The sequence below is a fragment of the Fusarium oxysporum genome, chromosome V (genome assembly GCF_013085055.1).
Source record: "Fusarium oxysporum Fo47 chromosome V, complete sequence".
Taxonomy (NCBI): Eukaryota; Fungi; Ascomycota; class Sordariomycetes; order Hypocreales; family Nectriaceae; genus Fusarium; species Fusarium oxysporum.
Genome location: NC_072844.1, coordinates 3,146,362 through 3,160,478, shown reverse-complemented (window position 1 = coordinate 3,160,478; position 14,117 = coordinate 3,146,362). Strand labels below are relative to the sequence as shown.

General features: G+C 48.1%; 7 protein-coding genes across 7 annotated transcripts; 4 read left to right on the top strand and 3 right to left on the bottom strand.

Moving 5' to 3' along the window:
- Positions 1-305: 305 nt before the first annotated feature.
- FOBCDRAFT_261142 (acyltransferase 3) lies at positions 306-2,040 on the bottom strand. Its single transcript, XM_031184724.3, has one exon. It carries the CDS (start codon positions 1,855-1,857, stop codon positions 352-354), a length of 1,506 nt encoding a protein of 501 aa, XP_031040366.2. The 5' UTR covers positions 1,858-2,040; the 3' UTR covers positions 306-351.
- Positions 2,041-2,867: 827 nt separating this feature from the next.
- On the top strand, positions 2,868-4,529 carry FOBCDRAFT_224144 (nucleotide-diphospho-sugar transferase). The gene has a single exon (XM_031184723.3). The coding sequence runs from the start codon at positions 3,060-3,062 to the stop codon at positions 4,350-4,352; it is 1,293 nt and encodes a 430-aa protein (XP_031040365.1). The 5' UTR covers positions 2,868-3,059; the 3' UTR covers positions 4,353-4,529.
- A 178-nt stretch (positions 4,530-4,707) lies between these two features.
- FOBCDRAFT_224143 (FAD binding domain-containing protein) lies at positions 4,708-6,583 on the top strand. The gene has a single exon (XM_031184722.3). It carries the CDS (start codon positions 4,720-4,722, stop codon positions 6,454-6,456), a length of 1,737 nt encoding a protein of 578 aa, XP_031040364.2. The 5' UTR covers positions 4,708-4,719; the 3' UTR covers positions 6,457-6,583.
- An 819-nt stretch (positions 6,584-7,402) lies between these two features.
- FOBCDRAFT_224141 (uncharacterized protein) lies at positions 7,403-8,575 on the top strand. The gene is made up of 2 exons (XM_031184720.3): positions 7,403-7,816; positions 7,872-8,575. Exons 1-2 carry the CDS (start codon positions 7,576-7,578, stop codon positions 8,462-8,464), a joined length of 834 nt encoding a protein of 277 aa, XP_031040362.2. The 5' UTR covers positions 7,403-7,575; the 3' UTR covers positions 8,465-8,575.
- A 20-nt stretch (positions 8,576-8,595) lies between these two features.
- FOBCDRAFT_224140 (uncharacterized protein) lies at positions 8,596-9,232 on the bottom strand. Its single transcript, XM_031184721.3, has one exon. It carries the CDS (start codon positions 9,196-9,198, stop codon positions 8,764-8,766), a length of 435 nt encoding a protein of 144 aa, XP_031040363.2. The 5' UTR covers positions 9,199-9,232; the 3' UTR covers positions 8,596-8,763.
- A 1,096-nt stretch (positions 9,233-10,328) lies between these two features.
- FOBCDRAFT_224139 (major facilitator superfamily domain-containing protein) lies at positions 10,329-12,034 on the top strand. Its single transcript, XM_031184719.3, has one exon. It carries the CDS (start codon positions 10,340-10,342, stop codon positions 11,921-11,923), a length of 1,584 nt encoding a protein of 527 aa, XP_031040361.2. The 5' UTR covers positions 10,329-10,339; the 3' UTR covers positions 11,924-12,034.
- A 189-nt stretch (positions 12,035-12,223) lies between these two features.
- On the bottom strand, positions 12,224-14,025 carry FOBCDRAFT_134153 (luciferase-like domain-containing protein; the record flags this gene model as incomplete). Its single annotated transcript, XM_059607920.1, has 9 exons — positions 12,224-12,448; positions 12,496-12,673; positions 12,726-12,984; positions 13,045-13,282; positions 13,333-13,392; positions 13,442-13,454; positions 13,503-13,707; positions 13,762-13,898; positions 13,949-14,025. The coding sequence occupies 9 exons, from the start codon at positions 14,023-14,025 to the stop codon at positions 12,224-12,226; spliced, it is 1,392 nt and encodes a 463-aa protein (XP_059464959.1).
- Between the last annotated feature and the right edge of the window lie 92 nt (positions 14,026-14,117).

Here is a 14,117-nt window from a genome sequence, read left to right as displayed (position 1 = left end):
CTGAACAGGGGACGTTCCTTTCTGATCGTGGAGGTGTGCAGATCTTAGTCGCGGGAGCGGGGATTAGCGTAATGAGAAGAGGTTGGGGTTCCTGACATGGCTTGGTAATACGAAGCCGTTGCCTTCTTCAACGGCAATCTCATGCAGGTGACCCTCCATCACTTGGCGGTGAGCCGAGAATCACAAGCAAAAAGAGCATGCGACATTATGCCCCAACTCGATCTGACATCGGAGGTCTGAGGGTAGATATCCTCAGATCTAACAGTGGGAGAGCTGAGACTAGCATGGCAATGACACATGTGATGTTACCGAAAAGAATTAAGCTTGATTTATTGTGCATCAAGATCTATGCTACGCTTTGGCCTGCTTGCTAGTTGGATCCCCCAACGCCTTCTTATAGAACCATGCTGCAAACTTAACGCTGGGCGTGTCGATAAACCGTGTCACGACGTCAGCTAGCCCGAACGTCAAGGGCACGAGGATCAGCTGAGGCAGTAGAAATGAGATCTCCAATCCCAAGGGCCCAGACATTGGCAAGGCTAGCTTGTTTGCCCAATGGGGAATGTTCTTCATGATCTCCTCGTTCTGCCACCCCGCTGCCACGTAGAATCTCTCACCAATAGTCCATAACACTGGACCGTGGACAAGATATAGAGCGAACGAGATACGCCCGAGCCACTGGCAAAATCTCGTCTCGAAGAAGCTCTTCAGCCAGAAGATTCGAGGGACAGATGCAACTAAGAAGACAGATGCGTAGAAGAGGTAGAACCATTTGTAGTCAAACACTGCTTGAGGCTTGAACCATGAAAGGTAGTAGAAACCCCTGTTTTTGGCAAGCTGCTCAACATTGCGGTTCTCAGATGGGACTCCACCAAGGAACAAGCTGAAGATTAGGAGATGGTAAAAGATAAACTCCTTGGCAGGTTCTAGACGTGCCATCCAGCGGGGTAAATCGCCCTTGCTGGCAAGAAGATCCAAATCGCAGAGGAGCATACCAGCCGTGAACATGGAGTAGAATGACCCATCTGCGATGTACATGAAGTAGAAGATCAAACCCGTCTCACACCAGAGACGAGCATTCTTCGAACATCGAGAGAACGCCATCTGTGCTGTAAAGATAACGACAGAGCCTTTGAATTCAATAGGGATAGACCACAAGTGACGATTATACGTCAGCCATGGCTCACCACCTTCTTTGAAGACGAAACTAAAGTTCTTGAACTCATAGTAGAAAGCCCAAAGCTCGTCGTACCAGCTTTTTTGCTGTGTCATGATTCGTACCCAGACACCAAACATGTGCAATAATGTGATGTAGACAAGCATAGACATGATGATAGGGAGGTAAAGGCGAATCCAGCGCCTGAAGAGCGAAGATGCTATGACATCGCCCAACTGCGCATGCTCTCCAGACTGAATTAGTCCCATTGGCTTGAGCGACAGAACATAGCCCGAAATAATGAAGAATGTCGATACCGCATAATGGCCGCCTGTGAAGAAATGTCGTATGAAGGGGAATGATGCAAAGTAATGCTTTCCTCCGTAGCCAAAAGAATTTTCGAGAATTGGTTTCTGGCCAACGACGTCGCGTACCCAAAGTTCATGATGATGGAAATACACGAGAAGAGCTGCGAAACCTCGGAGACCGTCTAGGTAAGCTGTTGGACGGAGGTTCTCTAGAGGCCGTGTTCTGGCGCGAATGGCAGCTCTGGTGGTGTTGATGATGTGTTTTAGTTTGCCGCCTGCAGCCGCTGGTTTCCAGGATGAGTAGGACTTTGCAAGTGTCCAGTCTGAGCTTGAGTCCGTCTTGACTTCATCCCAGTCGTCGCTGTCCAAGAGACCACTTGTTCGAGGCGACATTTTGAGACGATTTGGGGCTTTGGAACAGAAATCTTGACAATTCAAGATGTTGTCTGTTCAATTGATGAAGACGAGGGACCTGATGTAGTCCGCAACTCCCGATATGCGACTCGGAGAAAAGCCCCAACTAAGAATCACAAGCCGAGGAAAGCATGTGTAAAAATATGACAAAGAACAAAAAACAAGGCCCTTGAAGATGGGGTAATTATCACGAAGCAGGGATTGGGACTTTTGGTGTGCGGAGACCAACGGCGTGAAAAGAAAATCATCATCTCGATGGAGGCATATCTTCGTTCTCATGACGTTGCACCGCCGTGATGTTACATGGGGGCCAGCGTTGCAGAATCCTTCCGTAAAAGCGCCTTTAGGACACCACGGAAATTCGGCAGCCACAGTGAGTAATTAACTCAACCAACAATGGATGAGGATTCATGGGTTGGGGCGGGAGGCTTGTATGATTAGGGAATGGTTCGTGTGCGGGGATTGGGGACAGGGGCTATATCCGAGGCTCGTTCCCCGGATCACAAGCCAAGGCGGGAGTTGTATGCCTAATATCAGAACGATTCTATGGATGGCTTGAAGTTAGACTTCTGCAAGGCACGTTAAAGCCACAGTGTCTGTGGCATGATGATCTTGATACTGCCAATTACAGTTTGTACACACGTGCGACCTATTCTTAGAGAGTTTCACTACTGGTATAGCTGGACATCAAGACGACTCTTCACAACCAACAACCTCACTTTCTGATGCATCACCAACTCGGCCAATTAATTACCCCATGCCCCATCGCATCCCCCCAGAAGCACGACCTCGTACCCCAGGTCGCTCCAACCCACCTCCACGATCCCCCCATCCTACGGAGGAGCTGCCTTTCCTGGAAGTTCTCTACTCAACCCCTGCCGAGATGCACAACAATCACATGGGGTCAGCCATGGATTCTCTCTCCACAATCCTTCTTCGGTCCTCTTCCGCAGCTGCAAGACGGTAATTTGATAAGAAAACGTCTCTCTCGTCTTGTGAAAGGTCCGTAGTTCTTTTCTTGGTAAAAGCTTGGTTACGTCGAGTTCCACTTAAGGGTTCTAGGGCTCAGCTGCATGTTGCATTTTCCATCTGCAGATAACTCTTTTTTCCCTCTCCTCGTTCAGTGTCTCTTCTGCTTTGTCTGCAGAGAAGCTTCTTGCCTGTGAAAACGTCTACAGGTCATGGCGAGTGGCCCTCGTCGAAATATCCCGTCTAACCTTCGTATCCCTCCTACCACTGTTGAGTGGACCGTTACAAAGACCGACAGCTACGATACCAAGATGGGCACTCCATTGGGCTCGCCAACTCTAGCAGCCTCGACAGCAAAGTTCAGAAACAAAGTCCCAGCCCAGATGCAAAGATGTATACCACTGTACATGGCATGTGTCCTCGTCCTCTTCATCATCCTTAACTTCGACATCTTCTACTCGATACCCAGCCCCCTCGGCGTGTTCCGAAAAGAAAAAGAGATTGTATCAACACCATCACGCTTTAGCACGTTTCCACAAAAGATCTGGCAAACGTGGAAAGTCGATCCATTAAACTTTGAGGATCGTGACTTGATCACCTCAAGGACGTGGGTTAATAAGAACCCTGGAATGCGATATGAAGTTCTCACAGACGACAACGAGCTTGCGTTTGTGGAGGAGCACTTTGGTGCGGGGAGTGCGATAAATCGGCCAGATATTGTCAGGTTTTACAAGAGCATCAACTTGCATATTATCAAGGCTGATCTATTGAGATACATGATCATGTATGCTCAAGGAGGTGTCTACGCAGACATTGACGTCGAAGCGCTGAGACCTGTGCATCGTTTTATCCCCGAGCGGTACGACGAGAGAGACATTGACTTGATTGTTGGTGTTGAGATTGATCAGCCCGAGTTCAGCGATCATCCTATCCTAGGCAAGAAATCAAAGTCTTTCTGCCAATGGACTATCATTGCAAAGCCTCACCAACCAGTCATGCTACACCTTATCGAGCACATCATGGTCTGGCTCAAGGCTGAAGCAAAGAAACAAAAGGTTGCTCTTGGAGATATCGAGCTTACATTTGACCAAGTCATCAGCGGCACTGGTCCTTCTGCCTTTACAGGAGCTTTGCTGGAGCAGATGCGCAAGAATCATCGTGGTGGAAAGGTCACATGGGATCTATTCCATAACCTGGATGAGTCCAGAGTTGTCGGTCGGGTTCTTGTTCTCAACGTCGAGGCCTTTTGTGCTGGACAGGGCCACTCAGACTCTGGCAACCACGACTCTCGTGGAGCTTTGGTTAAACACCACTACCATGCCTCCAACTGGCCCAGCAAGCATCCTCGCTATCGTCATCCAGCATACGGTCAGGTTGAGGACTGCAACTGGAACGTGGAGTGCGTGAGGCTCTGGGACGAGAACGTCGCTGAGTGGGACAAGCTCTCGGAGGAAGAGAAGAAGTTGAAGATCGAGCAGGCCAAGAAGCCTGATCTTGGTCTGTGACCTGTAGAGATTGATATTTAGAAGTGCTCTGGAGATCGGCGTTGAGTTTGAATTTGGGAACCCGGATACCTGAGGTCGTATAAACGCGTAATTGATGAACGAGACCAAGTAAAGTTTATAATCTTCCGATCATGCCATTGTCCAATTATTGTATCCCGTGTGAAGTGCCGCGTCTATCTTAAAGTCTTGCATTCCTTGCATCTGCGACTGTGGCTTGGCGCATGTTCTATGAGCCGAGGCATCGACAAGGGTAGACCAACTCTATTCGGGGTGATCCAACCCCGCGCGTCCCGAACCTCCGTATTCATATTCTGCGCGTCTGCGCCGCTTCCTTCTCTTTTCCAAAACATAATCACTCAATTTAATTATGGCTCCTCAAGAGAAACAACCCGTCATCATTGTCGGCGCTGGCCTGGCTGGCCTCGTCGCAGCCTTTGAACTCTCAGAGCGCAAAGTCCCAGTTCTGTTGGTCGATCAAGAAAATGAAAACAACATCGGCGGACAAGCTTTTTGGTCGCTGGGTGGTGTGTTCATGGTCGATTCCTCGTATCAGCGAAGAATGGGAATCAAAGACTCAAAGGAATTGGCGTATAGAGATTGGATGGGCTCAGCGAGATTTGATCGTGAAAAGGAGGATTACTGGCCGCGTAAGTGGGCCAAAGCCTTCGTGGATTTCGCCACCGATGAGATGGAGGATTATGTCAGGGCGAGAGGCCTCGGCTTCTTGATGAATGTTGGATGGGCTGAGAGAGGTGATGGTACTGCAGATGGCCATGGAAATTCTGTTCCAAGATTCCATGTTAGCTGGGGTACAGGACCAGAGGTCGTCAAGGTCTTTGCAGACCCTGTCAAGAAAGCCGCAGAGAAGGGCATCGTCACCTTCAAGTTCAGACACAGAGTTGATGAGTTGATCATCGACGACAACGGACGTGCTGTTGGAGTACGAGGCACAATTCTGGAAGATGATGATGCTGCCCGTGGAGTCAAGTCGAACCGGGTCGAAAAAGACAAGTTTGAAATTTACGGCTCAGCAGTTGTCGTTTCTTCAGGCGGCATTGGAGGAAATGTCGATGCCGTCAAGGCTGCATGGCCTGTCGAGAGATTAGGTCCCAAGATCCCAGAGACCTTCGTCGTTGGTGTTCCCCATCATGTTGATGGACGCATGATCGGTATATCCGAAGATGCCGGCGCGAACGTCATCAACCGCGACCGAATGTGGCATTACACTGAAGGTCTTCAGAATTGGAACCCCATCTGGCCAGACCATGGTATTAGAGTCCTCCCTGCCCCTTCATCTCTTTGGCTCGATGCAACTGGCAAGCGACTGCCACCATTCCTCTACCCAGGTTCCGATACTCTTGCGACGTTAAAGTATATCTGCAGCACGGGATATGACTACACCTGGTTCATCCTCGACCAGAGCATCATCGCCCGTGAATTCGCCCTCTCTGGCTCAGAGCAGAATCCCGATCTTACTAATAAGAGCATCTGGCTGCTTCTCACCCGAATCTTTGGCAAGAAAGGCACCGTCCCTGTTCAGAACTTTCAAAAGTACGGCAAGGACTTTGTTGTCCGTGATAACCTGGAAGATTTAGTAGTCGGTATGAACGAACTCGCCAAGAAACGCAATGGTCCGCTACTGGAGTTCGACGCTATCAAAGAGGTAGTGGAAACAAGAGACGGCCAGTTTAACAACCCATACTCAAAAGACGCACAAGCAATGCTTATTAATAATGCGCGAACATACTGGGCTGATCGCCGAAGCCGAGTTGCTCCGCCTCATAGACTCCTTGACAAGGCCCATGGACCTTTGATCGCTGTGCAGATGAACATTCTTACGCGCAAAACTCTCGGTGGTATTGAGACGAATCTGGATAGCAATGTCATGCGAGCAGACGGCACCCCGTTCCCTGGGCTATACGCAGCTGGTGAAGTTGCGGGCTTTGGCGGTGGAGGTGTACATGGGTATAATTCTCTTGAGGGAACGTTTGTTGGAGGATGTATCTTCTCGGGACGTGCTGCTGGAAGGGCCCTTGTTCGTGAGATCTTAGGTGAGAATGATTCCGATGGAGGAGAACTGAAGAAGGTGAACTCTCGTCTCTGAGCTGGTGATCGGAAATCTCTCTTGGTTTGGCTTGATTTTAGCGCATGTTGCACGTAGAGATACGTTTGATGTTGATACAAGATCAGTATGAGTAAGATGATATGATATTCCTTTATGCTGGCAAAAATGGTTGTCCCGATATGCGTATGCCGTGAGATCGACGTTTCATTTATCTGCAAGGAACAGAACAGCTGTCATAATGCTGTAAGCATTTTATCTACAGATGTAACCTGACCGTATGCACACCTTTGAGTCATTGTAACCATAAAAATTAATTAGAACCTCATATTGGGCTCAACAGACTGCCAAACAATTCGTCTTTTGGTCACTTCAGGGTAGTCAACATCTGATTCCATGGCTGAAACAACATCGGCTGGCATGGCCCTACCCGAAAGCCACGCCTCGGAGTGGCGCTTGAACCCATGGATATCCATGGCTAAGGCTGACTGGCTGCAGGGATCATCGGGCGTCTAAGCTCGAACTTGGGCCTGGCTGGCTTGGATCGCGTGGCTTGGTGAATTTATCCCTCAATGGCGGTAATTGTTTATTTTTATACAACACGCTTGATTTTAAGCTTTAAACGTAAAGATCAGATCTGATTACAGTACAAGTTCATCTAAATAAGGAGGTTTGGTCAGTGTCTCAACTCATTGAACCGAAAACTATCCTCCGTTGGGTATCTTTACATATCCGTGCTATCGCCACTAACTCAATTTCAATTTCCCGTCGCTGCAGCCTCAGTCGGAGTCTCTTATAAATCCGCTCCTAATCCACGCCATTAAATTAATTTTGGTATCAGAAGGATCCGAGCTAGTGGTCTCGAGTGTCAGAAAGCGGAACTCCTACGTATAATCTCACCGTCTCACTGGACAACACCCCGGCCCCCAAAATTTCTCCTTCAACGCTAAGACATGGATCTTCGCCCATCGGGGCTGAGTGATGAAACAGAGACTGAGCAACTGAGCGTGGTGTCTCCCCTTCTACTACCTTTTCTCTTCTGCTTTTATCATCTTGGCCTGCTGAGACTGGGTGACCAACAAAAACTCGTGACAGCCTCTTGTTAAGGATCGCGAGGCTGAAAGTTCTGATATTCTTTGAGAGAAGCTCTATAACGACATAATGCTCGCCATCTTACCCTTCACCGTACTGCTGGGCAGCTTTGCCGTCAGAGTTGCTGCTGACACCAGTTTTGTTACCCCTGGAGGATCTGGTTCGTCGGGATGGAAGAATAACCCAACATACGATGTTGATGATAGCATGAACGTGGAATGGAATACGGACCTTGAAGAGACCAACCTATTGCTCTGGCAGGACTATCCTCCCGCTGGCGGCGGTACTCAGTTTTTCGTCCAGCTGAAAGGTACACGCGCGAGTAGACTCTCCGAGGCCTCTATCAGCTAACATCTGATGCCTAGAAAACACAACATCGACGAGTTTTATCTGGACAGTCAACTTTGGCGGTTTCTCTACAGAAGTTGGTGACAACCGAGACGCTGTTTTCCACTACTCCCTCTTCAAATCCGGCACAAACGACATCGTCGCCAATTCAGCTGCGTTCAACGTTACTGTCCCCAAAGACGAGACGACATCTGCCTCTCTTGCTTCAACAACCGCCCTCCCAAGTCCTTCATCGACCGGTGCCCTCTCTGAGACGACAACAACCGACGCTGCGACCGAGACAACAACAGACACTTCCTCCGACAAAGATGATGGAGGCCTCTCCACTGGTGCCGTAGCCGGCGTGGCGGTCGGCGCGACCATTGGAGGCATTGCCCTGCTCGCCGGTGCTGGCTTTCTTCTCTGGCGACATTTCCGAAAGGGCAAAGGTGCTACAGCTGGAGGATACGCGCCGCCCAGTGAGATGCCTGTTGGTGCGCAGAACCAGCCTGTGCAGGAGTACTACAAGCCTCCCACGCAGCAGGCTCCGGCTGAGATGGCTGGTCAGCCTTGGGTTCACCCGCCGCAGAACGGATACCAGGGACCTGGTGGCCTTCACGAGGCGCCTTAGTTGATAATGAGATGGATGTAGAGGGGGATTATGTATAACCTGAGGGTAAAAAGGTTTCAAGATGTTGTATAGCAAAGCATGGAGTTGATTGGATCAGCCGGTGATATGTTTCTTAATTACCCATTTCAATACCAAGAATTTTATTAACAATATCTTCGTTTCATTGGCGCAACAGCGAATGATGACCAGTAAAGATAGCGACATCTAAGCAACCTATAACATGATGCTCTCCTCCGAAGTAAGGAAGCAATATCACTGCCTCCTAAAGATTGCAGCAAGTACAGCCTAACCTGCCTTTCTTAGTTCCCTTCATTCTTCTTCTCCAGTTCCTTGGCGAGTTTCTTCTCCCTCTCCCTCACATCATCCGTCACACTGTCCCCAAAGTCAACCAACTCAGCAATCTTCCTGACTGTAACCTCGCCCTCCTTGAAAGGAATTCTCTTTGCCCAGCTAACAGCTTCTTCACCGTCTCTGGTCTTGAGAATCCACCAGCCACAAACGTGCCCTTCTCTCACAACGTCAAAAGGCCCCTTGGTGACCTGTGCAGGACCATCCATGGAGTATGTAACACGGTAGCCATCTTTGGTTGGACTGAGGCCATCGGCTGAGAGAAGAACGCCAGCTGCATGAAGCTCTTCGTTAAAGGTGGTCATCTCTTCAAAGATCTCAGGTCCAGTGGAAGTTGGGTTTTCAGCTTCTGGAGAAGCTTTGATGAGGATCATATATCGAGGCATGATATGTGCGTGCTCAAAATGATAGCTATGAGGTTTGAAAGTTGATAAAAAATTGCAGGAAAGCGGTTCTTTGAGTTGCCGATTCAACGGGAGCACGCCCTTCTTTGTACAAGTTGAGCTTCAGCCCTTTCAATGAGACCTGGTAAGCTGAGGCGCTTTTGGGTCAAGACTATTGGTGAAACTTCGTCGATCGTCACTGTTGCGGTTACTTGAAGTTAAAAACAACACTATACCAAACTCGGTGGCGTTCATGATCCAATGACAACAAGGCAATAACTAGTTGCTGCCTGTTGCGAGGACGAAGCCGAAGAATGATAGTAATTGCAGGATAAGCAAGCTTCTTGCTGGATGAGAACTCGGCATGTTTCTTTATCCGCAATGGACAGTCGTGAAAATGTTCAGCGAGCCATGGGACCTTTCTTCACGGGCACCGTGAAATTTGAGAAATGATACTCAAACGCCACAGACGTATTAGGCTTCGTAATTTGTATCCCGATGCATGAAATCAACAAAAATCTACTTTGTGGTAATTCTTGGGTTATCATGAAGTTCTGCTTCCCTTGGCAGCCATGATGGTATGCCGTTGGACGTCCGTTGAACGTTCACCAGCTGAGACATAGCATATATGATATGATAAATCCATTTAACCAATGTATTGTTCCGTAAAATTGGTTCAAGACGAGTCTTTTGCAGCACTCGTAGTTCAATGTGCTAGTACACTTTAGTGGTAGACTTCTGCCGTATACACTGTATCCTGTATCTCATAAACCATGATTCTGATATTGGCACTAACGCCATGAACTACTCTATATCGAGAGATTCGTATCTGTTGTATGAAGAGTTTGAATAAGTCGTGTAATCTTTCCTCACACCATTCAGCTCCCAATGACGTGCTTGGCTGAAGTTCAGATAATGGGTCGACATGTCAATTTGAGTGGGCATGATAAACCAAGATAGGAAGCTGGGGCGATTATCCTTGATAAATCACTCCACACAACGTGGGACCTGTTGGCTTCAAATGAATAGGATGCAATGTCGACATTTTCTTTTCACCAAATTAAAAATATAAATATCACACCCCACCAACAGATTACCATGGCGGTTAATTTTCATGCAAACTCGCGTGTTCTCTTGCTGAACTATGGCGGATGACAAGGCCATCGAGCCCGCTCCCATTGGGGCTGATGAACCAGACTCTTCTGACAACTCGGTCAAAAATACCCATGCTGATGTAAATGAAATTCCAAAGCATGACCATCATGCCCACAGAGACGGGGCAGATGCTGCCCTTGACTTGTTGAATGAAACGGGCGGAATCAGTCGACCTTTCGATGCCAAAGCCAACAAACGACTCATCCGCCGCATCGATACTCATATCATGCCTCTCATTTGTACTGTCTACTTCTTACAGTACATCGACAAGACTGCAGTCTCTTACGCAAGCGTTACTGGCATCCAACAATCAACTGGTCTCAAGGGAAATGAGTTCAACTGGGTCGCTTCGATTTTCTTCTTCGGTCAACTCGGCTTTCAATTCCCTACCGTTCGTCTTCTCCAAGTATTCCCTCTCGCGAAATACGTCTCAGTTAACGTTACACTTTGGGGCGTGACTCTCGCTTGTATGGCTGCATGCCACAATTTCAGTGGTCTTCTAGCCTGTCGATTCTTTCTTGGTGCCCTCGAAGCCGCCATTGTCCCAGCATGGGTCCTTTTCACATCCCAATGGTACACGAAAGAAGAACAAGCTTTTCGAGTTGGCATTTGGTTTTCTGTCTGTGGTGCCGCTCAGATGTTTGGTGGATATTTTGCTTACGGTGTTGCAACGCATGTTGGCAAAGATCCAAATGCTGCTTTGAAAGGATGGCAAGTTATCTTCCTTGTTCTTGGTCTCCTCACTGTTGTGGTTGGAATCAGTTTCTGGTTCATCATGCCAGACTCTCCTGCAGTCGCTGGATTTCTGGACAAAGAGAAGAAAGCCATGCATCTTGAGCGCATTCGAGGAAATGTGCAGGGCATTGGTACCCAGACATTCAAGTGGGCTCATGTTAAGGAGGCTTTGACTGATAGCATGACTTGGCTATATGCCTTCTGGGTCTTTGCTGCCAACATTCCGAACTCTATTGCTACCAGTTTCGGAAATATTCTTGTTAAAGGTATGGGATATACCAATGAGGAGTCTCTGTTGTTGGTCACTCCCCTCGGAGCTTGGGAGATCGTCTTCCTGATTGGCCTGACTTATGGAGCTATGAAGACAAGACAACGGTTGTTCTTTTGCATTGCTGGTCATATCCCTGCTATCATCGGAGCCATCTTAATGGCAACCACTGAAAAGGTTCCCGCCCTTATTGGATACTACACAACTGGAGGCATTCCCATTGGCTGGACCACTATTCTAGGACTACAAAGCTCCAACGTCGCTGGCTCTACCAAGAAAATTACCGTCTCATGTATTGGAACTATCGCATATACTGTTGGAAACATCATCTCACCTCACACCTTTCAAGCTCGTGATGGACCACGATATCTCCCCGCTAAAATTTCCATCTGCATCATTTACTTCCTTTGCACCATTGACTTGCTAGTCATGAGATGGGTCTTTAATCAAAGGAATAAGAAGAGGGATGCCGAGAAGGCTGCGTTGGGTGATCAGTACGGAGTGGAAGAGAACCATGAGTTTCTGGATTTGACGGATCTGGAGAACAAAGAATTCCGCTATGAGCTGTAGATAGAACTTACCAAGGCCGTAGGCTTTTGGACCAGTGTTTCCAAGTCTACCTCTGATGTAATCTCTATACACCTTGGTTTCAATACTGCATTATATAGTCTATTCATCAGCATACCATAAAATTGAAACGATCACACTATCATCTTATACACAGTCTGTGAACTCAGTCTCTTGTATTGAGTGGATTTGCAAGGTCATCTTCGGTGATTCGATAATTTGACTGAACCTGAACGTCACAGAACTTTCCCACTCACATAACTCTCTTTTTATTTATCTTTTTGAGGCTACTTTCAAGCATATCTACTGCGGAATCTTGTGTTCACTTGCAGGCACGCCGGCAGTCCACCTATACTTGGAAGCAGCATGCTCCTCGAGAGGATACTTCTGTCCAGGAAGGCCATAGAAGTTCTCTCGGTAGCTACCGCCAGGCACCGCGTAATCGTCCCAAAAGAGGCCCCTTGATCGAAGTTCTGGGAGTAGAAGTTCGATGATATCTTTGAAGGTACCGGGGAACAGGACATATCCCTTCTCACAGTTAGAAACACTCCGAGATTGGGTGTATATGGACTTACAAAGTTGAATCCATCGACATCTGCCTCATCAATCCATACTTGCAGGCTATCAGCTACCTGAGATGGTGTGCCGACAAACAGAGGCCCGTTGCCTCCAAGGCTGACATGCTCGGCGACAGTATGCTTCGTCCACTTTGAGTTTGCGGGCGAGAACTTGGCATAACCTTCTACAGTTGATCTGAAGAACCATATGAGTTGAGGCACTTTGGTGTTATGAGGACGAAACTTACCGAACAGCGTTACTTTCAACCTGTCGAAGTTCCTCATCATCGCCGTATTGGTTCAAGTCCATACCCGTCCATCCACCGAACAGTGACAAAGCACCTTCAGTCGAAGCATACTTCCTCGCTTCATCATACTTAGCCCGAGCTTCCTCCTCAGTCCTACCAAGAATAGGTGTGACAAGAGCGAGGACCTTGATATTGTTTGGGTCTCGGCCAAACTGTTCCTTCGCAACCTGTCGAATCTCCGCAATGTTCTTCTTACAAACTGCAGGTGCATGTGCAGAAGTAAAAATAGCTTCAGCATGCTGAGCTGCAAAGGCCTTACCTGGCTTGCTGGCTCCTGCTTGAAGAAGAAGTGGTGTTCGCTGCGGGCTGGGGTCCACGACGTGAGGACCGGGAACGTTGAAGTATTTACCGTTATGATCAATTTGACGAACAAGGGCGGGGTCCGTGTAGATACCTCGCTCACGGTCTAGCTTGACAGCGTCGTCACGCCAGGATGAGTTGAAGAGCTTGTACATGACTTCCATGTATTCTTCGGCCTGGGCATAGCGTTCATCGTGCTAACTATCATTAGAATCTGGATTTATTACTTCAAGGAGATCACACTTACGGCGAGTTGAACTGGATGACCAAGGTTGCGAGCAGCTGAGTCCAGGTAACCAGTGACAATCTGTACGTCTCATTAGTAGCGAACTTAGATTGATACTCGACATCCTTACGTTCCAGCCTAGACTGTTGAAAGCGTTAGTTGGTTCTTCTAATGAACAACGGAAGACTTACCGGCCCTTGGTGAGGTGATCAACTGTTGACAACCGTCGAGCAAGATGATATGGCTGTTCATAGGTAACAGAAACAGTGGCACCAAATCCAATATTCTTAGTCGCAGCAGCCATGGCAGGAATGACGGCCAGTGGTTCTGTAAGAGGCCATTGAGCTCCAGAGATAATAGCAGGTTCCAAGGACTTCTTGTACACATCGTAACCTCCTATTTCAGTTGTTAGAACTCTGAAAGCTACTCCTCATCATCCAAGTCTCTTACCCAACACATCAGCAATGAAGATGCCATGAAACTTGGCGTCTTCTAGCAACTTGGCCAATTCGACCCAGTGCTCAGTGTCTTTGAACCTCCAAGACTCATCCTCGGGGTGTCTCCATAATCCTGGCGATTGATGACCACTGCCTAAAGTCTTATCAGTATATCTTGTATGACTGGGATGAGGGGGTACCTACACATCATGACAAAGGCATTGACGATAAGGCTCTTCTTCTTGCCCTGCTGGGCCGCTTGATTCTGAGATGCCATGACGTTGACTGTCAAAAATGGAACTGATCTGATTGGATTATGCCCGACTTCGTTGTTTAGGTGGTGATGCACTGGTTCCCAGCTTATTCTTC